The sequence below is a fragment of the Bufo bufo genome, chromosome 9 (genome assembly GCF_905171765.1).
Source record: "Bufo bufo chromosome 9, aBufBuf1.1, whole genome shotgun sequence".
Taxonomy (NCBI): domain Eukaryota; kingdom Metazoa; phylum Chordata; class Amphibia; order Anura; family Bufonidae; genus Bufo; species Bufo bufo.
In genome coordinates, this window is record NC_053397.1 from 147,705,790 (window position 1) to 147,733,483 (window position 27,694).

Below are 27,694 nucleotides of genomic sequence, written 5' to 3' on the forward strand. Positions count from 1 at the left end.
AGAACCAGACGCTGGTATAAGAAGGTGTCTGTATATTTGATTCAATTGGCGCTGTACAATAGTTTTGTTCTCTACAGTAAGGCTGGGAGAACAGGATCCTTCCTCAAATTCCAGGAAGAGATCATCGAGAACCTCCTTTACCCAGGAGGTTCCGTGGCCCCATCCACCAGTGTAGTTAGCCGTCTACACGAGCGACATTTCCCCAGTGTCGTTCCTGGTACCTCAACCCAACCGTCACCCCGAAAAAGATGTCGTGTCTGTAGCAGGAGTGGAATAAGGCGTGACACCCGCTATTTCTGTCCTGACTGTGCTGACCACCCTGCCCTATGCTATGGAGAGTGTTTCCGGAAGTACCACACACAGGTACACCTAGCATAGGGATCACATCTCACCAGGACAGGCACACAGGGCTATTAGGGCCCATTCACTCACAGCTGCTGCAAACCTCTCCTTTCACCTGGGATAAAGTGCATAACGTACTTCGCCACATCTTTGGGCGATTTGCGCTTTGCACATTGTCCCATGGGGAAGGAGAGGTTTGTTCTATAAAGGTAAAAAAAAATAAACAAAAAAAAAAATACCGGTAAGTAAAAAAGTTAAACGTTCAGTTAAAAAAGTTTAAAAAAAGTTTCTATGTTCTGTTCAACAGTTAATAAAGTTATTGCTTTGCGGCCTGGTTTTTTCTTTTTTTTTTTTTTTTTTTTTTACCTTTCAGGTGGACCAACCGATCGACTAGCTGCAGCACTGATGTGCATTCGGACAGAAGCATTGCGCTGCTGTCAGATTACACGCAAGTCGGTGTATGCGGCGCTGCAAGACGAGATTTCTCCTCTGCAGTAAAAGATACGTTTGCCGAGGCATATGAGCTGAGGAGGTGGCGGTGTTCATATACTTTGGCAAACACTTTGTATATATATAAAAAAAAAAATCCCGGCAATGATTTATTCATCCACATCGATTGATGTGAATGGAGAAATCTGGTTTGCCAGGGCATACGAGCTGAAGTGGGTATGGATGTTGGGCGGAGCTCCTATGTCCTGGCAGACGCCTTTCCCCTCCTTTTTCTTTTTTATGCAGAGATTTTTTCATCCACATTGATCGATGCGAATGAAGAAATCTGTGCCGTTCATTTTTTTCTTTCAGCCCAGAGGCTGAACGGAAAAAAAAAATCTCATTACCCGTATGCTCAATATAAGGAGAATAGCAGAAACTCCTAATGCTGGGCATACATGTAATGATTGCGGAGACCCTCAAATGCCAGGGAAGTACAAACACCCCACAAATAACACCATTTTGGAAAGAAGACACCCCAAGGTATTCGCTGAGGGGCATATTGAGTCCATGAAAGATTGAAATTTTTGTCCCAAGTTAGCGGAAAGGGAGACTTTGTGAGAACAAAATCAAAAAAATCAATTTCCGCTAACTTGTGCCAAAATTTTTTTTTTTCAATGAACTCGCCATGCCCCTCATTGAATACCTTGGGGTGTCTTCTTTCCAAAATGGGGTCACATGTGGGGTATTTATACTGCCCTGGCATTTTAGGGGCCCCAAAGCGTGAGAAGAAGTCTGGTATCCAAATGTCTAAAAATGCCCTCCTAAAAGGAATTTGGGCCCCTTTGCCCACCTAGGCTGCAAAAAAGTGTCACACATCTGGTATCTCCGTACTCAGGAGAAGTTGAGGAATGTGTTTTGGGGTGTCTTTTTACATATACCCATGCTGGGTGAGATAAATATCTTGGTCAAATGCCAACTTTGTATAAAAAAAATGGGAAAAGTTGTCTTTTGCCAAGATATTTCTCTCACCCAGCATGGGTATATGTAAAATGACACCACAAAACACATTCCCCACCTTCTCCTGAGTACGGAGATACCATATGTGTGACACTTTTTTGCAGCCTAGGTGGGCAAAGGGGCCCACATTCCAAAGAGCACCTTTCGGATTTCACAGGTCATTTACCTACTTACCACACATTAGGGCCCCTGGAAAATGCCAGGGCAGTATAACTACCCCACAAGTGACCCCATTTTGGAAAGAAGACACCCCAAGGTATTCCGTGAGGGGCATGGCAAGTTCCTAGAATTTTTTATTTTTTGTCACAAGTTAGTGGAAAATGATGATTTTTTATTTTTTTTTTTTTCATACAAAGTCTCATATTCCACTAACTTGTGAAAAAAAATAAAAACTTCCATGAACTCACTATGCCCATCAGCGAATACCTTGGGGTCTCTTCTTTCCAAAATGGGGTCACTTGTGGGGTAGTTATACTGCCCTGGCATTCTAGGGGCCCAAATGTGTGGTAAGGAGTTTGAAATCAAATTCTGTAAAAAATGACCTGTGAAATCCGAAAGGTGCTCTTTGGAATATGGGCCCCTTTGCCCACCTAGGCTGCAAAAAAGTGTCACACATCTGGTATCTCCGTACTCAGGAGAAGGTGGGGAATGTGTTTTGGGGTGTCATTTTACATATACCCATGCTGGGTGAGAGAAATATCTTGGCAAAAGACAACTTTTCCCATTTTTTTATACAAAGTTGGCATTTGACCAAGATATTTATCTCACCCAGCATGGGTATATGTAAAAAGACACCCCAAAACACATTCCTCAACTTCTCTTGAGTACGGAGATACCAGATGTGTGACACTTTTTTGCAGCCTAGGTGGGCAAAGGGGCCCACATTCCAAAGAGCACCTTTCGGATTTCACAGGTCATTTTTTACTGAATTTGATTTCAAACTCCTTACCACACATTTGGGCCCCTAGAATGCCAGGGCAGTATAACTACCCCACAAGTGACCCCATTTTGGAAAGAAGAGACCCCAAGGTATTCGCTGATGGGCATAGTGAGTTCATGGAAGTTTTTATTTTTTGTCACAAGTTAGTGGAATATGAGACTTTGTATGGAAAAAAAAAAAAAAAATCATCATTTTCCACTAACTTGTGACAAAAAATAAAAAATTCTAGGAACTCGCCATGCCCCTCACGGAATACCTTGGGGTGTCTTCTTTCCAAAATGGGGTCACTTGTGGGGTAGTTATACTGCCCTGGCATTCTAGGGGCCCAAATGTGTGGTAAGGAGTTTGAAATCAAATTCTGTAAAAAATGACCTGTGAAATCCGAAAGGTGCTCTTTGGAATATGGGCCCCTTTGCCCACCTAGGCTGCAAAAAAGTGTCACACATCTGGTATCTCCGTACTCAGGAGAAGTTGGGGAATGTGTTTTGGGGTGTCTTTTTACATATACCCATGCTGGGTGAGATAAATATCTTGGTCAAATGCCAACTTTGTATAAAAAAATGGGAAAAGTTGTCTTTTGCCAAGATATTTCTCTCACCCAGCATGGGTATATGTAAAATGACACCCCAAAACACATTCCCCACCTTCTCCTGAGTACGGAGATACCAGATGTGTGACACTTTTTTGCAGCCTAGGTGGGCAAAGGGGCCCATATTCCAAAGAGCACCTTTCGGATTTCACAGGTCATTTTTTACAGAATTTGATTTCAAACTCCTTACCACACATTTGGGCCCCTAGAATGCCAGGGCAGTATAACTACCCCACAAGTGACCCCATTTTGGAAAGAAGAGACCCCAAGGTATTCGCTGATGGGCATAGTGAGTTCATAGAACTTTTTATTTTTGTCACAAGTTAGTGGAATATGAGACTTTGTAAGAAAAAAAAAAAAAAAAAAAAAATCATCATTTTCCGCTAACTTGTGACAAAAAATTAAAAGTTCTATGAACTCACTATGCCCATCAGCGAATACCTTAGGGTGTGTACTTTCCGAAATGGGGTCATTTGTGGGGTGTTTGTACTGTCTGGGCATTGTAGAACCTCAGGAAACATGACAGGTGCTCAGAAAGTCAGAGCTGCTTCAAAAAGCGGAAATTCACATTTTTGTACCATAGTTTGTAAACGCTATAACTTTTACCCAAACCATTTTTTTTTTTACCCAAACATTTTTTTTTATCAAAGACATGTAGAACAATAAATTTAGAGCAAAATTTATATATGGATGTCGTTTTTTTTGCAAAATTTTACAACTGAAAGTGAAAAATGTCATTTTTTTGCAAAAAAATCGTTAAATTTCGATTAATAACAAAAAAAGTAAAAATGTCAGCAGCAAAGAAATACCACCAAATGAAAGCTCTATTAGTGAGAAGAAAAGGAGGTAAAATTCATTTGGGTGGTAAGTTGCATGACCGAGCAATAAATGGTGAAAGTAGTGTAGGTCAGAAGTGTAAAAAGTGGCCTGGTCTTTCAGGGTGTTTAAGCACTGGGGGCTGAAGTGGTTAATGGGTTATTTTTCAGCATTTTATGCAGGTCTCCTAGCAAGGGACACTCCCCCTGGGGACCTTGTAGAAGACTGTGACAGTTTATATATTAGTCAATCACATGCATTTACAGTATTGAAACCTTCCCAGCAATTGTACACAAAACCCCCTTCCCTCTGTCTGTAACGCAATCAACAAAATACAATGGGCAATGTCTTTGACGCAATCAACAAAATACAATTACCAAAACACAATAGGCTCTGCCTGTGATTACCAAACATAATGGGCTAACTTAGTCACTCACAGGCAGAAAACACACATTTTCCATAAACCCCACATATCCCCATAATTTATACATCCATGGATAGCTCTGATCTGGATGAACAACATATCCAAAAAGCAGATACCTGACCTCACGATGGTCGGTACCTGAGTTAGTCTGGCAGTCCACCCACAACCAAATACTGGACCTGTTGAATGTGGTAGCCTGTCTCTGTCCAGTGAGTCCACCAAGGTTATGTTGGTAACTGGTACTCCAGGTCTCTGTGTTGCTCCATGGCTTGGAGTGGAGGTTGCTTTGTGGGCAGGGATCAGCAGTACTCTGCCCTGGTGCCAGAGCATCAGCTAGGCTAGTCTGTGGGGAGTTAGGCTCTGGACAAGAGGATAGGGGAGGGCAGAGGCTGACTGCGCTCTGCCCAGATGCCAGCTCTTCCGTTGGGATGTGGTTAGGGAATCCTACCCCCAGGACCTTGTTGCAGATCGGTTGTGGAGAGGAGGAATCACTTACCTCCTCCTCCTGGCATTCCAGGAGTAATGTCCCCTGTAACGGATCTCCTGGCACCCCGACTGGGTACCTCCGTTGTCCCCCTGTGGTTGGGGAGAGAGACCGGTTGTCTCTTCTCCCTTTATAACACACTGCTGATGCGGAGTCAGACCGACTGTCTCGACTCTCGGTAACGCTGTCTGGTGCTGGGTAGTGGGTGCGACCATCTCCACTCCTAGTAGTGATGGTTGCTGCAGGGACGGGGGACCGACAATCTCCTCTCCCTGTGATCCTGTCTGCCGCTGGGGAGAATGACCAGTTGTCATCTCTCCCTGTAAGGTAAGCTGCCGATGGGGAGTCAGATCGACTGTCTGGACTCTGGGTAATGCTGGCTGTAGTTGGGGATTTGGGCCGGCTGCCCAGCATCCCTGTAGGGCCGGTAAAGAGACTTCGGTACCATCTCTACCTGCCGTCGGGAGGTCTTCCCAGAACCAGTCGATGAAGTTCCCTACTTTAAGAGTTGGTAGGGAAGCAGGGGGTATCGCCGCCAAGTCTTCCCAGTTGTAGGGGGGCAGATCTGGCTCTGCTTATCGGGTTGGTTGGAGATGAACGGAGCTGAGCAGGTGTTGGTAGGTCTGCTCCAGCTCCCACTCAAATGTTACCAGGTGGTCATGTCTTTTCTCACCTCCCATCCATCAGCATAAACATGCATGTCCATCCGGTAGTCGTAGATGTTCCAAAACCTAGACTCCTCTGTGCTGCCGAGATCAATGTCCTCCTCCAAGGCTTTCTATAGTCACCCAGGTCCATTATAGTCCTTCCCTTCAGGTAAGTTGTGCTCGGCTGTCCAGGGGGAATGGTGAATGACATGCCACCTTAGGGCCCGGTAAGCATCCTCTAGCCAAAGCTCCTTCCATACCAGGCTCTGGAGCTCTATTACCCACTCGTCCAGGGGATGCTCTCCCAAGAGACCCATCCGCATCATCACACACTTTTGTAGCCGCTGCTCATAACTGGGGAGACTCTCAACTCGCCGCCGCTGGGCATTTTCCAGGGCATCATAACAGACTTCCTTTCTGTCTGCATCCGTGTAGTCTGCAGCTGCCTCCTCCTCCTCGTCATGGAACACTGTCCGAAGACTAGCCGATTTCATACTGCTGTAGCCAGGGGCGCTGTATGGATACTAGCGTTGCCCTCAATTTTGTAATTCCACAAACGGTGTCTCCAAGCTGCTTCTCCTCTCACTAGGACGCCATCCCACTGCTTGCCACCAATGTAACGGATCTCCTGGCACCTCGACTGGGTACCTCTGTTGATGGATGCTCCTAGTGCTTCCCAAGGCTCCAAGCACTCTGCTCTACACCGTAACCACCATAGGAACAAGGAACAGGAACAGAGCTAGAAGTTATAGCCAGGGGAGTATACAGCATATAGCAATCCCCACACACGAGATGAGGCTCTATGTTGAATGTAAAACAGGAACTCTTTAATGGGTTATTTTTCAGCGTTTTATGCAGGTCTCCTAGCAAGGGACACTCCCCCTGGGGACCTTGTAGAAGACTGTGACAGTTTATATATTAGCCAATCACATGCATTTACAATATTGAAACCTTCCCAGTAATTGTACACAAACCCCCTTCCCTCTGTCTGTACGCAATACACTAAATACAATGGGCATTGTCTTTGACGCAATCAACAAAATACAATTACCAAAACACAATAGGCTCTGCCTGTGATACAATTACCAAACATAATGGGCTAACTTAGTCACTCACAGGCAGAAAACACAATTTATTTCCAAAACACAGAACACCTCAAAACCCCACATATCCCCATAATTTATATATATCCATGGATAGCTCTGATCTGGATGAACAACATATCTAAAAATCACCCAGATCCGAGCAGGGGTTCCCGAATTCCATGGAAGTCACATTTGGCTGACCGCAAGCATGGCTTTCCTGCCCAAAACAGTTCCACAGATTTAGGCTGTGCGGTCGGTCTGTCTTCTCCTTCAAAGTTAGTATATGGGCCATAATCCTGAGGCAAGAGGCTGGCAAACAGGCCCCTCCAAAACCCAGTGGCGAGGTTATTTTTGCCACATCCCCCAAAGTTGGCACACTAAAAAAATAAAAAAATAAAAGCTAATACTTACCTGTGTCCCAGTCGGCGCTCACTCGTAGATGGTGTAGGCGCCAAGTGCGTTGCGCACACACGTCAGTGTGCTGCGTCCGGGCACAGGTGCGTCGCAATGAAGTCATCACGCCCGCCTGCGCCGGGATTTTACTACTGCATAGGCTTCAGGCCTACTAGGCCTGAAGCCTATGGCGTGATCGGCGGACAGTGGCAGGGCAGGGAACTATGTGCTCCCTTGCCCCGCCGTAGTTTGTGGGCATTTCGGTCGGCATTGGGCCCCCCAGCGATGCTAGGCCCGGGGGCCACAGACCCAAACGCCTTCATTATAATCCGCCACTGCCTCCGGCTACCAAGTGGCGTAGTCTAGGACGACCAAGATGTGTTGGTGTCCTCTAGCAGACTTCGGTACTAGGCCTACGAGATCCATAGCGATTCGCTCAATAATCGGGAGGGGTACCAGGGGAATACGGAAATGAGGCTGGGGGCTCGTTATCTGGCAGATTGGGCAAGACTTACAATATTCTTCTACCTCTCTGAACACATTGGGCCAGTAAAACCACTGTAGAATCCGTTTCTGTGTTTTTTGCATTCCCAGATGACCCCTGAGAACATGCTGGTGGGCTAACTCTAACACAAGTTTGCGATAAGCCTGGGGCACCACCAACTGTTCAATGGGTTCACCTCTCAGCTGGTGTACTTGATACATCTCTTGATAAACCACAAAACGGGGAAACACCGACTGTGCCCCCGGTTGTTGTGGTTCCCCATCTATTATTAATAAATTTTCCCAGTCTCTGGATAGGGTTGGGTCCCGGTGTTGTGCAGTACCAAAATTATCCCCAGAGACATTGAGGTCTGCTAGCTCTGGACCTGGCGGCAAGTCCTCCCTGTCTCCCGCCATCACACTTAGCGGGGTTGTCTCCCCCTCTTCCACCGAAGTGGCGGTCACCCCTACTGCTGGCCCTTCAGACTCAAGTTCCCAGGACTCTGGTCTCCCCCCTGAGCCGGGCCACTCTGCCAGGCTTACATCTGTCTCACGGGGACCGGTAACTTTCGTATCCGGCCATAGTGCCGGGAAACAGGGAAAGTCTAATGCAGTAACTTTGTGGCGACGGCCACCTCATGAGTCCATCTGCCGGCCACTGTTGATAGAGAGACCAGGGTGGTGGGATAGGCTTTTAAGTCCCTATGAATGCACACAACTCCGACCTTTCGGCCAGTATACTCGACGGCCCGCACCAGGGCAGCTCTTACCAGGGACACCAGGCTCCCTGAATCCAGCAGTGCCACTGCCAGAGTGTCCGCCAATTCCACCTAGCACAGGTGGCTATTGTCTACAGTCTTGGAGGTAACTGTGGCACACAGCATCCTGGAATACAATGAGTAGCGGTAGCCATAGTTGGTATCCATGGGTTCACCCCGATGGTGACAGTCGGCCCTTATGTGTCTAGGCTTGTGACACCACCAGCAAACCACGTCCCGGGCTGGTTTGGCTGGCACCGGCCGCCGGGTCTGGGGTGGAGATTTCCGGGGTTTGACTGGCCCCCTCCAACAAGAACCCCACTGCAGATTTCTGGTGGCCTTGTATCGCTCCACCAGGTCGACCATCTCTAAGGCATTACCAGGAGACACCTGGCCAATCCAGTGCTGGAGAGGATACGGCAAAGCCCTCCAAAAGACATCCGCCAACAGATGGTCCAGCATAGCAGTGGGAGTCAATATGTCAGGCTGCAGCCATTTCTGCAACCGGTGTAGCAGGTCATAATATTGTGGTCTGGTGGGTTCAGCCGAGTTAAATTCCCACTGGTGCCCCAGCTGAGCCCGGACCAATACATTCACCCCCAGTCTCACCAGGATCTCACCTTTTACGGTCAGGTAGTCGGCCGCTTGCTCATCAGGAAGATCAAAAAACACTTGTTGGGGTCCAGATGCCAGAAACGGAGTGACGACCTCAGCCAACTGGTCTTGGGGTAACTTCTCCCTCACGGCCACCTTTTCAAACATTGCCAGATAGTTATCCGAGGGGGACATCTTAGGGATCGCCGCACGGACAGCTTTCCAGCATCATGGACGGTCTTGGGCGCTCCGGCCGCTTGTAACGCCATTAAATGTTGTAATAGCAGCTGGTTAGTTTCCTGCTACTGCTTGTTAGCCTCCCGCTGCTGCAAGTTAGCATCCACGAGGGCTTTCACGACCGCCTCTATTTTGTTAGGGGACACGGGTCGTAACCTTGCCGGCTTAATATAGGACATGCACTTGTGCCCGGGAAAAACAAAAAATTTTCGCCTTCAGGTCTTCCTCACTGTGTTTGCCCACATCCGACACCGATTGTGGGGTTTTGCTCTGGTAGACAGGCTAGCGGACGCAGTATAGAGGCAATCACAAAGTCTTTAACTTAAACAATTCAGTGTTTATTCACACATAAGGAAACACAAAATGACCGTTCACAGTCTTGGTGTTTTTTCAGACCATGCAATGTCTACAGAACAAAATCTTCAACTGGCTAGCAGTCATTTCCCCAGCCATCCACAGCAGGCTTTAGGTGCCTGTTTTCCAGCATGCGGATTTCAAGCCTTTAGCACGGCACCAATTCACAGATCCCAAAACAGAGTCTCCACAGCTTCCCTGTCAGATGGAGGATCAACCAACCCAGCTGAGACTGCTGGCTGGGTTTTATATAGGCCAATAAAGACCCGTCTAGGAGCGTGGGGAGCAGCCACCCACCCACAACTTTGGCTACTCCCAGTAAGAGCAGGCCCGGATCAGCTTTACATCCATACTAACAACAAACACTGTCAATCAGCACTAGCTGCTGCTGACACCTAAAACTACCGTCTCTTACCTCACCGAGGCCAGGAACCTCGGTGACACATACCTTCCATCAATGAAGGCCCCTTGCGCATTCCTACACATCTGATACAGAATATGTATTCAATGTGAGTCAATTCACTTTTTATCATCTACTGTGATCCTGCAATGTGGGCATGCACTGGAGTCCTCTCAATGATAGGAACATGAATTGGAGTCCTCATATGCAAATTGTCAGCGCCACCCATCTCTTTTGATTGACATGTGAACCACACCAGCTTTCCTAAATTAAATCCCACATATGCATCGGACATGCAGAGAGCATGCACGGAGTTGCTTGTGAAATGAGCTGCCCTTATTCAACATTAGCACTGCATGTTTGCCCTCTCACTCCCATGGTCACTGCAATATAATTTCCAAGCTAAGTTACATTGCCTTATTCTGACACCTAACTTTTTTATTTTTCCATCAAAATTTTTGTGGGTTGAGCGTGATATTTGTGTGATCTCCAAAAGGACCCCAATAAAAAGTACTTTTTTGGGGGTCCTTTTGGAGATCAAGCAAATATTTTTTTTAGACAGAGTGAATTGGAGTCCTCATATGCAAATTGTCAGGGGTGTTTTTTCTAAAATGAATAACGCTAATTTTGATAAGCTTTCTGGATACTGTATTCCACCCACTCTAGTTATTTCTTTAGTTGCCCTTCTCTGAACCCTCTCCAGCTCAGCTATTGTTCACAGGAGCCCAGAACTGTACACAGTACTCCATGTATTGTCTGACTAGTGATTTGTAAAGTGGCAGGACTATGTTCTCATCATGGGCATTTATGCCCCTTTTGATGCAACCCATTATCCTTTTGGCTTTGGCAGCAGGTGCCTGACACTAGTTTCTACAACTTAGGGCTCTTTCACACCTGCGTTCTTTTCTTCTGGCATAGAGTTCCGTCGTCGGGGCTCTATGCCGGAAGAATCCTGATCAGTTTTATCATAATGCATTCTGAATGGAGTGAAATCCGTTCAGGATGCATCAGGATGTCTTCAGTTCCGGAACGGAACGTTTTTTGGCCGGAGAAAATACCGCTGCATGCTGCGCTTTTTGCTCCGGCCAAAAATCCTGAAGACTTGCCGCAAGGCCGGATCCGGAATTAATGCCCATTGAAAGGCATTGATCCGGATCCGGCCTTAAGCTAAACTTCGTTTCGGCGCATTGCCGGATCCGACGTTTAGCTTTTTCTGAATGGTTACCATGGCTGCAAGGACGCTAAAGTCCTGGCAGCCATGGTAAAGTGTAGCGGGGAGCAGTATACTTACCGTCCGTGCGGCTCCCCGGGCGCTCCAGAGTGACGTCAGGGCGCCCCAAGCGCATGGATCACGTGATCGCATGGCACGTCATCCATGCGCATGGGGCGCTCTGACGTCATTCTGGAGCGCCCCGGGAGCCGCGCGGACTGTAAGTATACCGCTCCCCGCTCCTACTATGGCAACCAGGACTTTAATAGCGTCCTGGCTGCCATAGTAACACTGAAAGCATTTTGAAGACGGATCCGTCTTCAAATGCTTTCAGTACACTTGCGTTTTTCCGGATCCGGCGTGTAATTCCGGCAAGTGAAAGAGGCCTTAGTTTGCTGTTTACTAAAATTCCTAAGTCCTTTTTCATGTCAGTGTTACCCAGTGTTTTACCATTTAGTATGTATGGGTGACTTGCATTATTCCTTCCCATGTACATTTCCTTACATTTGTCAGTGTTAAACCTCATCTGCCACTTCTCTGCTCAAGCCTCCAATCTATCCAGATCCATCTGTAGCAGTATACCGTCCTCTTCCGTGTTAATTACTAAAAAATAAAAAACATATAAATTTGCTATTGCTATAATCAAACTGAATACGGTTGTCATGTAATTTTTACCACACAGTGAACGCCATAAAAACAAAACCTCAAAAACAATGGCAGAATTAAGTTTTTTCCTCTCCACAAATATTTATTTTTGTACAGTTTCCCAGGATATTATATGTAACATAAATTTTTTCCATTACAAAGTACAACTTGTCCCACAAAAAACAAGCCCTCTATGGCTACATCAATCAAAAAATAAACATGTCAGTCATGCTTCGTCCACATTTCCGTGTTTAACTGACGTGTGCTGTCCGCATTTCCAAGGACAGCACATGTACCCATTGATTAATGAGAGATTCTTTGGAAATTAATTTTCTGCTGAGCAACATCAGTGAAGGGACACACGGGCCAACCACGGATCCTTCACGGACAGCTTCACGGATGAAACACGTATACTTTTTTTCACAGACATGTCACTGACACGGTAATGTGGACGAGGCTTTAGTCAAAATTTTTCCACTATTCCACTGTCTAAAGGTTAGCAAGTAGACGGAGCAAATTAAGAGGACAACACATGAATGTAGTACATGTAGATTTCATGCATGTGGAAAAACCATGTGCAGGAAACAGTGTGGCAGGAAATGGAGTTCAATTTACATAGTAACATAGTTTATGAGGCTGAAAAAAGACATCTGTCCATCCAGTTCAGCCTGTTATCCTGCAAGTTGATCCAGAGGAAGGCAAAAAAAAAACCTGTGAGGTAGAAGCCAATTTTGGCACACCATTAATCATAAGTACAAAACCCTATAAAAAAAAAGTGTTTCAATTTGTATGGATGCCATATGATGGAGTATGGTTCTATTTATTTCTATTCCATTCATATGGTACTTAACAGAAAAAATCTCTGTAGTCTTCTGTTTGAAATTAGAGGCATGAAGGTACAGTAATGTCCCATGCACCTCTATAGAAGCCCTATCCATCCAATGAGAAGCATAATACATTCTTGTGCGTTAGCTCTGAGTATTGTCAAATATAGATTTTTGTGAATGCTACATTTATGTCTATTTTTTTTTTAATATGATAATTAAAGTTGTAACAGTAATGGTGCATTTAAAAATGAATAAAAATGAAACAATAATAAATATGTGTACCCCAAAATAGTGGCAATAGAAATTGTGACAGCCCATAAAAAAATCCAAGCCATGAAACAACCACGCACCGGAAAATAAAAAATATTTGGCTCTTGGACTATATTAATAAAAAACAAACACAGTCACTTGGCCCTGAAGGCCCCAAAATAGACAGACCATAAGGGGCTAAGCATATGGCATGTGGAATATGCAGGGTTTGTGTTCCAGGGCTAATAAATAATGTTGAAATAAAAAAATATAGATACATGTTTTGTTAAAGTTATGTTCCTCATCATAGCTAATATTTCTTCCTTTGTATCAGGGGAGGGGTACAGAGACAACATACTGGCTTACAGGAGAAAAGGATCAACAGTACAACCTCCCTACACCTCCATCTGTGTAAGATAATTTTGTATGTTATTTTACAGATACAATTAAACTTAAAGGGTTATTCAAATATGTTAATGTGATGGCATTAGTTTGTAATTAGTGGGGGTCTGACCTCTGTGACCCCCACCAATCATGAGCATAAAGGGATTGATTTGCTTGTCTAGCTTTGCCTGCATTTCTCCTGGCCACCTACTCAGTAGGTGGCTGGGTGGGTGCCGAATTACAGGGAAAAGAGTATGCAGACCGTGGGTCCCCAGAGGTCGGATGTACACTGGTCAAAAAACAATGGCATAACCTAATAATGTCTCATTACTTAATGAGAGGGGAATAGACCTTTAAAGGGGCTCTCCGGGATACAGAGATTGCGAATTTATCTTCCTGATAGGTCACCAATGTCACATTGGTAGGGGTCTGACACCCGGCACTCACACCAATCAGCTGTTTTGTGCTGCCATGGGGCCAGAAACTATACTGTGTACAGAGCTGAAGGCAGACAGCTCCGTACATCGTGTAGTGGCAGTGCCGAGAAACTGCAGCTCAGTTCCCATTCAAGTGAATAGGAGCTGAGCTTCAGTAGGATGGCGGCAGATATACATAGTATATGGAACCTTCTGCTTCTGTCTGTACACTGTTAGTTTCTGGTGCCACGGCAACCCAAAAGAGCTGATCGGTGGGGCTGCCAGGTGTATCTGTAAGGATTAAGGATTACTTTATTATGTTTTTTATTGTGATCAATTAGACATAAACTACAAGTCTTTTATGAAAGTGTTATTGATAGTATAATGTTTCAAGGTATGATACAAACTAAGGCCATTTTCAGACAAATGTAAGTCAGCCAGTGTCGGACTGGGGAGCGTAGGGCCCACCAGTGGAATTGATTTTGGGGGCCCACCCTACAGCTACCATAAATGGAGATATTATTTGTTCATTTTTCGGCATTATGCACATGAATGTATGCATTTTAGCACACAATACGGTCTGCTAAACAGAACCTTATTGTGCAGTGCACTATATCAAATTGTTTCCCAGTAAGCAATTCATTTAATTGATAACTTTGTTATTCTCAGTCAGTAGTTTGGAAAGTAGATTCCATGTCCTAGATGAACCACCCAGTCTCTCAGCCAGCCTAAACAATATCCAAAGTGAAGGAAATGTTTGCCACAGGGCCCCACAGCAAATTTTCTACAGGGCCCCCCTCTCAAATTGATGACATATCTTGAGGACAGGTCACCAATAGTAAAATGTTTATTTTTGTTTATTTTTAAACAAGTATCTATCGCAGTATCAGTGTCCTAAATATCTGGATAGGAGTAGTAGTGCTCTAATTCTTTTATATATATATATATATACATATATATACACAAACTCTACTACCCATATACAGATATCCCTATATACACAATACAGTCACATACTAACACACACAGATATATATATATATATATATATATATATATATAAGATGAAAAAGGGCAGCACTCCACTGGATAAAAATAAAACAAACTTTATTTACCCATAAGGCTGTAGCGACGTTTCGGCTCTTACACAGGAGCCTTCCTCAAGCAGTGAGGCTCCTGTGTAAGAGCCGAAGTTTGTTTTATTTTTATCCAGTGGAGTGCTTCCCTTTTTCATCTTCTATATTTCGTTGGATTGGCTTTTATCCACACTGGGCCTGTGCACCCTTTTTTCTAATTTTTATTGTGACGGTGCTGCCATCCCCTTTTTTTCTTCTTTATATATATATATATATATATATATATATATATATACAAACCGGATTCCAAAAAAGTTGGGACACTAAACAAATTGTGAATAAAAACTGAATGCAATGATGTGGAGATGGCAAATGTCAATATTTTATTTGTAATAGAACGTAGATGACAGATCAAACGTTTAATCCGAGTAAATGTATCATTTTAAAGGAAAAATACGTTGATTCCAATTTTCACTGTGTCAACAAATCCCAAAAAAGTTGGAACAAGTAGCAATAAGAGGCTGGAAAAAGTAAATTTCAGCATAACGAAGAGCTGGAAGACCAATTAACACTAATTAGGTCAATTGGCAACATGATTGGGTATAAAAAGAGCTTCTCAGAGTGGCAGTGTCTCTCAGAAGCCAAGATGGGTAGAGGATCACCAATTCCCACAATGTTGCGCAGAAAGATAGTGGAGCAATATCAGAAAGGTGTTACCCAGCGAAAAATTGCAAAGATTTTGCATCTATCATCATCAACTGTGCATAACATCATCCGAAGATTCAGAGAATCTGGAACAATCTCACTGCGTAAGGGTCAAGGCCGTAAAACCATACTGGATGCCCGTGATCTCTGGGCCCTTAAACGACACTGCACCACAAACAGGAATGCTACTGTAAAGGAAATCACAGAATGGGCTCAGGAATACTTCCAGAAACCATTGTCAATGAACACAATCCACCGTGCCATCCGCCGTTGCCAGCTGAAACTCTACAGTGCAAAGAAGAAGCCATTTCTAAGCAAGATCCACAAGCTCAGGCGTTTTCACTGGGCCAGGGATCATTTAAAATGGAGTGTGGCAAAATGGAAGACTGTTCTGTGGTCAGACAAGTCACGATTCGAAGTTCTTTTTGGAAATATGGGACGCCATGTCATCCGGACCAAAGAGGACAAGGACAACCCAAGTTGTTATCAACGCTCAGTTCAGAAGCCTGCATCTCTGATGGTATGGGGTTGCATGACTGCGTGTGGCATGGGCAGCTTGCATGTCTGGAAAGGCACCATCAATGCAGAAAAATATATTCAGGTTCTAGAACAACATATGCTCCCATCCAGACGTCATCTCTTTCAGGGAAGACCCTGCATTTTTCAACAAGGTAATGCCAGACCACATTCTGCATCAATCACAACATCATGGCTGCGTAGGAGAAGGATCCGGGTACTGAAATGGCCAGTCTGCAGTCCAGATCTTTCACCTATAGAGAACATTTGGCGCATCATAAAGAGGAAGGTGCAACAAAGAAGGCCCAAGACGATTGAACAGTTAGAGGCCTGTATTAGACAAGAATGGGAGACCATTCCTATTTCTAAACTTGAGAAACTGGTCTCCTTGGTCCCCAGACGTCTGTTGAGTGTTGTAAGAAGAAGGGGAGATGCCACACAGTGGTGAAAATGGCCTTGTCCCAACTTTTTGGGGATTTGTTGACACCATGAAATTCTGATTCAACATATTTTTCCCTTAAAATGGTACATTTTCTCAGTTTAAACTTTTGTTCCGTGATTTATGTTCTATTCTGACTAAAATATTAGAAGTTGGCACCTCCACATCATTGCATTCAGTTTTTATTCACTATTTGTATAGTGTCCCAACTTTTTTGGAATCCGGTTTGTATATATACATGAACATATACACGCATATATACACTGCTTGTCCATAAAAAAAGTCGCCACCAAAAAATAGCCTTTAGCTTTGATTACGGCACGGATTCGCTGTGGCATTGTTTCTATAAGCTTCTGCAATGTCACACGATTTATTTCCATCCAGTGTTGCATACATTTTTCACCAAGATTATGCATTGATGATGGTAGAGTCTGACTGCTATGCAAAGCCTTCTCCAGCACATCCCAAAGATTCTCAATGGGGTTAAGGTCTGGACTCTGTGGTGGCCATCCATGTGTGAAAATTATATCTCATGCTCCCTGAACTACTCTTTCACAATTTGAGCCCGATGAATCCTGGGATTGTCATCTTGGAATATGCCCGTGCCATCATGGAAGAACAAATCCATTGATGGAATAACTTGGTCATTGAGTATGTTCAGGTAGTCAGCTGACCTCATTCTTGGAGCACATACTGTTGCTGAACCTAGACCTGACCAGCTGTAGCCACCCCAGATTATAGCACTGCCCCCACAGGCTTGTACAGTAGGCACTAGGCATGATGGGTGCATCACTTCATCTGCCTCTCTTCTTACCCTGATGCACCCATCTTTCACGGTGGGGAGTGGGGGCAACTCTCTAACGTACAATACAAAAGCAACAGCATGCGTCGCAACCGTGTCACGGCGCATACAACATTGGCCATGACACTGCCCCCGCATGCTACAACAACAAATCGTTGCCGCAGGCAGAAACATGCATGGCAACCGTGTCACATAAGCTGTGACACAAGGGCCGTGACACTCCCACCCCTCAAATACCTCCCCAGAAAAAAGGGGAAGCTAGTGGGAAACCCACAAACAGGGGGGGGGGGGGGGGGGTGGCAGAATCAGTGTCAGTGCTAGGGAGTTTCCCCAAGACTGCCGCCAGCACCCCGGAACCACCAACTAGGAACCAGGCAGCCAGCCAACAAACAGCCAGGAGAGACCACACTGACCACTGCATCCACACTCAGACACAGTTCACACCAGGTCACTGCCAGCATGCATCCCCAACCAGCAAACACCAGAGCCAGTACAAGCAATGCAGCCAGCCATCACAACACAAGCGACTGAACCACTGAGACATGGATGAGAGGAGACACAAACACAAGTGACGGTTTACACTTACTGCAACCACTGTCACAGAACTGTCACATGCTGAGCCCTTTTCCGAAGGCAAGAAAACCGAGGAGCCATAGTTGTCATACTGTCGTGGTGGGGAGTGGGGGAAACTCCCCACCGTAAAATACGAAGGCAACAGGGAAGCAACAAGGCCAGGAGGAGGAATAAGGGAGTAGGTCACCTCCTACAGCGTCCCTAATTCTGTCACAGAGAACTGCACTGTTAACAGGATCTCCCCTTTCACCCTCCCTCTGGAAGATAAGCATGTGCACCAGAAAACGGCAGGCGACACATGCTGAGCCCTCTTCCGAAGGCAAGAAAACCGAGGAGCCATAGTTGTCATACTGTCATGGTGGGGAGTGGGGGAAACTCCCCACCGTAAAATACGAAGGCAACAGGGAAGCAACAAGGCCAGGAGGAGGAATAAGGGAGTAGGTCACCTCCTACAGCGTCCCTAATTCTGACCCATACTCCGAAACCTCGGGGCCCTACTAACCCTCAAGAAATCCCTGGACTAGGAGCAGGGTAAAGACGACCTGTTCCTCCAAAACACGGACGAACAGGAGTCTCCACCAGCCAAACTGCAAAGAAAGGGGACCGAATACAGCATATGGAATTGGCAGGTAAGCGACGAATACAACACACTTACCTGCCACAGGCACACCGACTGGAACCCGTGCACAAGTGCTGATGTCCACACACATTAAGGACACAGCACATACAACAACCACACAGGTATCCAGGACACACATAGCTGCGTACGGACAATTGGTCCCCCCTCCGGGGAACCAGAGACCCCCTTCCGGTGGATACAACGTTACACAGGGAAATGTATAGCAAACATGCTGGACACCAAACACCACCAGACATGTAACACCAAACTAGACATACAAACACCCAGAACATAATCCACTCAAGACAAATAGGGATAGGAAGGGAAGTAGACACTGGGATGACATTGATGTCAACTAAGATGGCCATCAGATGACAAAGAGCTAGGAGCAAGGTCCTACTCCAACAAAGGCAGGCATACAACTGATCTCAGTCTCACAGCAACAAAATATAAAGAGACAAGAGACCACACCCAGCTCACTCAAGCACACACCTTAATCCGGGGCACACCAGGAAGGAAGGAAAAGCCTTAAAGGGAAAGTGCACACACATGCAACAACATGTTGCCGCAGGCAACAGCATGCGTGGCAACCGTGTCACGGCACACACAACATAAGCCGTGACACAAGGGCCTTGACACCATCACTCTGGAACAGGGTAAATCTTGACTCATCAGACCACATGACCTTCTTCCATTGCTCCAAATTACAATCTTTATTGTATACACATACACACATATACACAAACAGATAAACACACACACATATACACACAGACATATACACACACATATATTCACACAGATAAACACATACACACAAACATATATATATATATACACACAGTACAGACCAAAAGTTTGGACACACCTTCTCATTCAAAGAGTTTTCTTTATTTTCATGACTATGAAGGCATCAAAACTATGAATTAACACATGTGGAATTATATACATAACAAACAAGTGTGAAACAACTGAAAATATGTCATATTCTAGGTTCTTCAAAGTAGCCACCTTTTGCTTTGATTTACTGCTTTGCACACTCTTGGCATTCTCTTGATGAGCTTCAAGAGGTAGTCCCCCGAAATGGTCTTCCAACAGTCTTGAAGGAGTTCCCAGAGATGCTTAGCACTTGTTGGCCCTTTTGCCTTCACTCTGCGGTCCAGCTCACCCCAAACCATCTCGATTGGGTTCAGGTCCGGTGACTGTGGAGGCCAGGTCATCACCCCATCACTCTCCTTCATGGTCAAATAGCCCTTACTTTCAAAGTTTTCCCAATTTTTCAACTGACTGACTGACCTTCATTTCTTAAAGTAATGATGGCCACTCGTTTTTCTTTACTTAGCTGCTTTTTTCTTGCCATAATACAAATTCTAACAGTCTATTCAGTAGGACTATCAGCTGTGTATCTACCTGACTTCTCCTCAACGCCACTGATGATCCCAACCCCATTTATAAGGCAAGAAATCCCACTTATTAAACCTGACAGGATATACCTGTGAAGTGAAAACCATTTCAGGGGACTACCTCTTGAAGCTCATCAAGAGAATGCCAAGAGTGTGCAAAGCAGTAATCAAAGCAAAAGGTGGCTACTATGAAGAACCGAGAATATGACATATTTTCAGTTGTTTCACACTTGTTTGTTATGTATATAATTCCACATGTGTTAATTCATAGTTTTGATGCCTTCAGTGTGAATCTACAATTTTCATAGTCATGAAAATAAAGAAAACTCTTTGAATGAGAAGGTGTGTCCAAACTTTTGGTCTGTACTGTATATATTATATATATATATAGGAAAACAAACGTAAGACGGGTGCTATGTCCCATGGCATGTGTCCAAAGCCAAAATATAGAAAAAGGAAAATCGGACAGCACTCCAGGTAAAAAAAACTAAATTTATTCACCCATGTGGCAAAAAAGGAAGCAACGTTTCAGCTCAACAATAGAGCATTTCTCAATAAATTTTCCTTTTTCTATATTTGGGCTTTGGACACATGCCATAGCACCCGTCTTATGTTTGTTTCTTATATATATATATATATATATATACACACATACACATACACACACACACACACACAGTTCCATATATATTTGGACACTGACACAAATTTTTTTTAGGCTAGTTTCACACTAGCGGCAGGGGAGTCCGGCAGGCTGTTCCGGCGGGTGAACAGCCTGTGGGATCCGTCCTGCCGCTAGTTCACGTGTGCCCCCGGACTGCCACTCCGTCCCCTTTCACTATAATGGGGGCGGGGGCGGAGTTCCGGCTGCAGCACGGCAGCACACGGCGAGAGGAAGCCAAACTAAAAGTACTGCCTCTAGCCGTGCGCTACCGTGCGCTGCCGTGCTGCCGCCGTAACTCCGTCCCTGCCCCCATTATAGTCAATGGGGACGGAGCGGCAGTCCGGGGGCACACGTCAACTAGCGGCAGGACGGATCCGACAGGCTGTTCACCTGCCGGACTCCCCTGCCGCTAGTGTGAAAGTACCTTTACCTGTTTACTAAAACATATTATAGTTTTATAATGGACATGAACATAAAGTCCAGACTTTTAGCATTCAATTTCTTTAAAATTGGATGAAGGGTTTAGGAGTTTCAGCTCCTTTACATGTGGCACCCTGTTTTTAAAGGGACCAAAAGTAATTGGACAATTGACTTAATTGTTTCATGGGCAGGTGTGGGCAATTCCTTCATTATTTAATTCTCAATTAAGCACATAAAACGCCTGGAGTTGATTTGAGGTGTGGTCCTTGCATTTTCAAGATTTTGCTGAGAAGTAAACATGCGGTCGAAGGAGCTCTCCATGCAGGTGAAACAAGCCATCCTACATCTGCAAAAACAGAAAAAAAACATCAGAGGAATTGCTACACTATTAGGAGTGTCAAAATCTACAGTTTGGTACATCCTAAGAAAGAAAGCAATGGTGACCTCAACAATGCAAACAGACCTGGATGCCCACGGAAGACAACAGTGATGGATGAGCGCACAATAATTACCATGGTGAAGAGAAACCCCTTCACAACATCCAACCAAGTGAACAACACTCTCCAGGATATAGGCGTATCAATATCCAAATCTACCATAAAGAGAAGACTGCATGAAAGTAAATACAGAGGGTTCACTGCACGGTGCAAGCCACTCATATGCCTCAAGAATAAAAAGGCTAGATTGAACTTTGCTAAAAAAACATCTTAAAAATACAGCACACTTTAGGAAGAACATTCTTTGGATGGATGAAACCAGGAACAACCTCTATCAGAATGATGGAAAGAAAAAAGTATGGCGAAGGCATGGTATAGCTCATGATCCAAAGCATACCACATCATCTGTAAAACATGGCGGAGGCATTGTGATGGCTTGGGCATGCATGGCTGCCAGTGCCACTGGGTCCCTAGTGTTTGATGATGTGACACAGGACAGAAGCAGCCGGATGAATTCTGGGGTTTTCAGAGACATACTGTGTGCTCAAATCCAGTCAATCTGTTTGGTCAGCGTTTCATAATACAGATGGACAATGACCCAAAACATAAAGCCATAGCAACCCAGAAGTTTATTAAAGAAAATAATATTCTTGAATGGCCAAGTCAGGCACCTGATCTAAAACCAATAGAGCATGCATTTCACTTGTTAAAGACTAAACTTCAGACAGAAAGGCCTACAAACAAACAGCAACTGAAAACTGCTGCAGTAAAGGCCTGGCAGAGCATTAAAAAGGAGGAAACACAGCGTCTGGTGATGTCCATCAGTTCAAGACTTCGGGCAGTCATTGTTTTCAACCAAGTATTAGACATTAACATTTTATTTACAAGTATTTAATTTGTCCAATTACTTTTGAGCCCCTGAAGTGAAGGGCTTGAATTTAAAAATCCTTTAGTGCCTCACATTTTTATGTAATAATTTTGTTCAACCCACTGAATTAAAGCTGAAAGTTTGAACTTTAACTGCATCTGAATTGTTTTGTTCAAAATCCACTGTGGCAATGTACAGAACAAAAATTAGAAAAATGTTGTCTCTGTCCAAATATATATGGACCTAACTGTATATACACACACAAAATGTACTTACAGGCTGCAGTCTCTCTGTTCTCCTCTGATGTATATTGGAGGCTAAAGGACCTTTGGAATGCAGTAATGGTAGATTAAAGGACCTTCGATGATGTGACATGATGACATCATCAAAGATCCTTCATACTGGTATGTACAGCTTTTCTAGTACATTTAATCTATTCATTGAATTGTCCTAGAAAAGCCACTGCTCCCGGGCCCCTTCTCCACTCAGGCCCCGAAACAGCTGCTTCCCCTGTAGTTACGCATCTTCAAGTTTATTGAAGTGAATATGCCATACACAACCAGGTATCCACCCATATAGGGTCTTTCTCACTCCTATAAACTTAAAAAGGGTTTTCCGACATTCTACTACTGATTAGATATTCTCTGGATAGAGGCTTCTAAGGGTCTGAGCTGCACCTAGGCCACGTGACCGATGAACGTGTCGTCACTTGGCATAGGAAAAGCAGAGAGAAGGCCACAGTGCTCACAGGCTTACCAAACAGCTGATCTGTGGGTGCCTGCTGTTTTAAACAGCAGACACCCAGGCCAATGTATGCAATCGACAATAACGTCAATCAGTGCTCGGTCCCGGCCGTGCAAAAGCTCCTTCTAGTCGGGACCCAAATGTTGCTTGGTGCTCTTGAATCATCCAAGGATGCAGCAGCTATGTTCCCATGAAGACCCTGCCTCAATATTCTGATAGACTCCAATGCTAATGAATTGGAGTCTATGACAGAATTAATAATTTCTTGTTCAAGTACCCTAAAAAAGTGTAAAAAAAAAGCCCACACTATTAAGATATAAAAATAGTTATCACATATGGCGAATGTCATAATGAAAAAATACTTGATAATTTGACATTTTTTGGGTCACTTCACCTCCCCCAAAAAATTTAATAAAAAGTCATCCACACTCCATTTTTCCCCAATTTTTTTTCCAGTATGAAATCGCACTAAACTATGCATATGTAGTATTGACGTAATCATACTGACCCAGAGAATGAAAGTAAAGTCAGTTTTACCGCATAGGACCGCATAGAAAATGCTCAGTCACACATCCATGTCCGTGCTCAAATCTGTGAGTAGGGGGTCAGTGATGCATCCGTGAAGCTGTCTGTGAAGGATCCGTGTTGGGTCCGTGTGTCCGTTTTTTGGTGTCCGTGTTGCATCACTGTTTCACTGACACTGAACAGCTGAAAAATAATTTTCAAAGCATCTCTTCCTAATAATCTGTGGTTTTCATGGACCCATAGATTATAATAGACGTGATGGATCTGTGAACATGTACAAAATAGAGCATGCATCCATGCTGAAAACACGGACTGTGCTAAAACACTGATATCTGAATCATTGGCGTGCCCAGGGGGAGTCGGGGGGGCGGCTTTCTCTGGGGTGCCAGGCCCAGAAGCAATGAGCTCTTCCATCAATACAGATGGAAGCGCTCATTGCTGGAGTGCTCACGCCCACATATTGCGGCGGGGCACGGGAGCACATAGTTCCCTGCCTGCCCAGCCGCTGATCACCGCCATATGCTTCAGGCCTAGTAGGCCTGAGGCCTATGTGGTAGTGAAATCCCGGCGCAGGCATGCGCGATGAAGTCATCGCATGCGCCTGTGCTGGGATGCAGCACCACAGTGAAATGTGCGCGTCTTCCTCTTCGAGCAAGCGCCTGGACATAGGTGTGTATTTAGCTTTTATATTTTTTTTTGTTTTTATTATTTTATTTTATGTGCCAACTTTGGGGGATACAGGAGAACATGTGGGGGGGGGGGGGAAATATTATGGTGGGATACTGTGTAGGGGCACATTATGATGTGGGGGCAATAATTATGGGAGGGATTACAAAGTGGGGGCAAATTACAATATGGGGCAATGTGGGGGAAACTACTTTGTGGGGAAAATAACTATATGGGGGTAGTGGGGGGCAGTGTGGGGGAAATTACTGTGTGGGGGCAGTGTGGGCGACACTACTGTATTGGGGAAACTACTGTATGGGGGCAGTGTTGGGGACACTACTGTATGGGGACAGTGTGGGGAAAATTACTGTTTGGGGACACTACTGTGTGGGGGCAGTGTGGGGGACACTACTGTATGGGGGCAGTGTGGGGGAAATTACTGTGTGGGGCAGTGTGGGGGAAATTACTATATGGGGCAATGTGGGGGAAATTACTGTATGGGGACAGTGTGAGGGAAACTACTGTATGGGGGCAGTGTGGGGGAAATTACTATATGGGGCAGTGTGGGGGAAATTACTGTGTGGGGCAGTGTGGGGGAAATTACTGTGTGGGGCAGTGTAGGGCAAATTACTATATGGGGCAGTGTGGGGGAAATAAATGTGTGGGGGCAGTGTGGGGGAACTGACTGTGTGGGGGCAGTGTGGAGGAAATGACTGTGTGGGGGCAGTATGGGGGAAATGACTGTGTGGGGGCAGTATGGGGGAACTGACTGTGTGGGGGCAGTGTGGTGGAAATTACTGTGTTGAGGTAGTGTGGGGGAAATTACTATATGGGGCAATGTGGGGGAAATTACTATATGGGGCAGTGTGGGGAAAATTACTATATGGGGCAGTGTGGGCGAAATTACTATATGGGGCAGTGTGGGGGAAATTAATATATATGGGGCAGTGTGGGGGGAAATTACTATATGGGGCAGTGTGGGGAAAATTACTATATGGGGGCAGTGTGGGGGAAATTACTATATGGGGCAGTGTGGGGAAAATTACTATATGGGGCAGTTTGGGGGAAATAACTGTGTGGGGGCAGTGTGGGGGGGGGGGGAAATTACTGTGTGGGGGAGATTACTATATGGGGGCAGTGTGGGGGAAATTACTGTATGGGGCAGTGTGGGGGAAATTACCGTATGGGGCAGTGTGGGGGAAATTACTGTATGGGGCAGTGTGGGGGAAATTACTATATGGGGCAGTGTGGGGGAAATTACTATACGGGGCAATGTGAGGGGAAATTACTATATGGGGCAGTGTGGGGAAAATTACTATATGGGGCAGTTTGGGGGAAATAACTGTGTGGGGGCAGTGTGGGGGGGGGGAAATTACTGTGTGGGGGCAGTGTGGGGGAGATTACTATATGGGGGCAGTGTGGGGGAAATTACTGTATGGGGCAGTGTGGGGGAAATTACCGTATGGGGCAGTGTGGGGGAAATTACTGTATGGGGCAGTGTGGGGGAAATTACTATATGGGGCAGTGTGGGGGAAATTACTATACGGGGCAATGTGAGGGGAAATTGCTATATGGGGCAGTGTGGGGGAAATTACTGTATGGGGCAGAGTGAGGCAAATTACTGTATGTGGGCAGTGTGGTACAAATTACTATATGGGGCAGTGTGGGGAAAATGACTGTGTGGCGGAAATTACTGTGGGGGGCATTGCTATTGGGGAGGCACTGTAGGGGCAAATCTATTATTTCTGGGGACACTATACAGGGATTAATGCCTGGAGCACAATATAGGGTGTTATTATTACTGGGGGAACTCTAGGGGACATTATAGCTGCTGTGGACACTATAGGGACATTTGGGGTAATTTATCAAACTGGTGTAAAGTAGAACTGGCTTAGTTGTCTATAGCAGCCAATCAGATTCCACCTTTCATTTTTGACAGCTCTTTTGGAAATCCAGTTCTACGCCAGTTTGATAAATCACCCCAATTATGTCTACTGGGGTCACTATTTTTTCAGCAGTATAGTATCTGGGCCATTGGGAGGCACAACAGGCACAGTATTGGGGGTGGCAGCAGGATGACACTGTGGGGATACCGGGGTTGATGGAAAAATTTAGAAATCTAACATGTCTGTGTTACAAACTCTGTAGAGACGAGATGCGGCTGAAAGAATTTGTCATGACGGTCTAACGGAGGAGAAGAGCAAAGAGAAGGTCTACATGACAGGAGATGTCCCTGGATGTAAGATGTATGTGTTCAAGTATTGGGGGGGGGGCAGAGAAAGGACCCGCCCCGGGTGCCAAACACCCTAGGCACGCCACTGGTCTGAATACACACATTAAAATGAATGGGGACGTGTACTCTCCGTGGAGAACACGTACAGCACACGTCCGTGAAACACTGACATGTGAATGAGGCTTTATTCTTATAATTGTACCCCATTTAAAAACTATTTCCATTTTCCCACTACCGTATTTTTTTCCCTTTAGGACGCATCGGCCCATAAGACGCACCTAGGTTTTTGAGGCGGAAAATAAGAAAAAATATATTTTTAACCAAAAGGTGTGCTTTTGGTGGGTTTTGAACTTATAGTGGTCTGTGTATGACACTACTATGGGGGATCTGTGGATGGCACTGGTATGGGGGATCTGTGGATAACACTGTTATGGGGAATCTGTGGATAACACTGTTATGGGGGATCTGTGGATGGCACTGTTATGGGGGGATCTGAGGGGGCACTGTTATGGGGGGATCTGTGGATGGCACTGTTATGGAGGGGTGATCTGTGCATGGCATTGTTATGAGGGGGTGATCTGTGGATGGCACTGTTATGGGGGGGGTGATCTGTGGATGGCACTGTTATAGGGGGGTGATCTGTGGATGGCACTGTTATGGGGGGGTGATGATGATGATGATCATGTATAGTCTTGTGTACACGCAGTCTTACCCATCGGGCCTCGATGCGCTTAGCTGACTAATTCAACAGGGAGGAAAAAAGAAAGTATGACACTTTGCCATGGGCCACAAAGGCCTAGGGAATAAGGCACCTATTCCAGAGACCAATTTCCTAGCTCTTATCAAATGGAGAGTCAAGAAAAAGGGGAGAAAGGTAGGGGGATCTCAAGGTTCAAAGGGTTCGGACAAGATATAGAGAATGTGAAGAAAACAATTTAATAATCGTGGGGAAAAAGTATCTTTAAAATAAAAGAACATTACCAACCGTGAATTTATAGACTAAGATTTAAGAAAACCCCCAAAATGATATAAACCAAATAAGTGTTATATAGGAAGATCAAACGCCTGTTTGAAAAGTAAGGTTTTCAGTGCACGTCTGAATGAGAGAAGACTGGGAATCATTTTCAGGGCCAGAGGTAGGTGGTTCCAAAATCTGGCCCCTTGAGCCGAAAAGGATCTACCTCCACGTCTGATCTTGTTAACTTGCGGGATGTTAAAATTCCTAGAGTTACTAGACCTCAATGTCCTCAACGGGGCGTACCTGGTGAATTTACGTTG

The 27,694-nt window shown here is 45.1% G+C and overlaps 1 protein-coding gene across 1 annotated transcript in view; it reads left to right on the plus strand.

Moving 5' to 3' along the window:
• Positions 1-27,694, plus strand: part of GUCY2C (guanylate cyclase 2C) — a 715,850-nt gene that overhangs the window by 676,030 nt on the left and 12,126 nt on the right. The window contains 1 exon segment of the mRNA XM_040408779.1: positions 13,261-13,337. Coding sequence (XP_040264713.1) covers positions 13,261-13,337 — 77 coding nt within the window.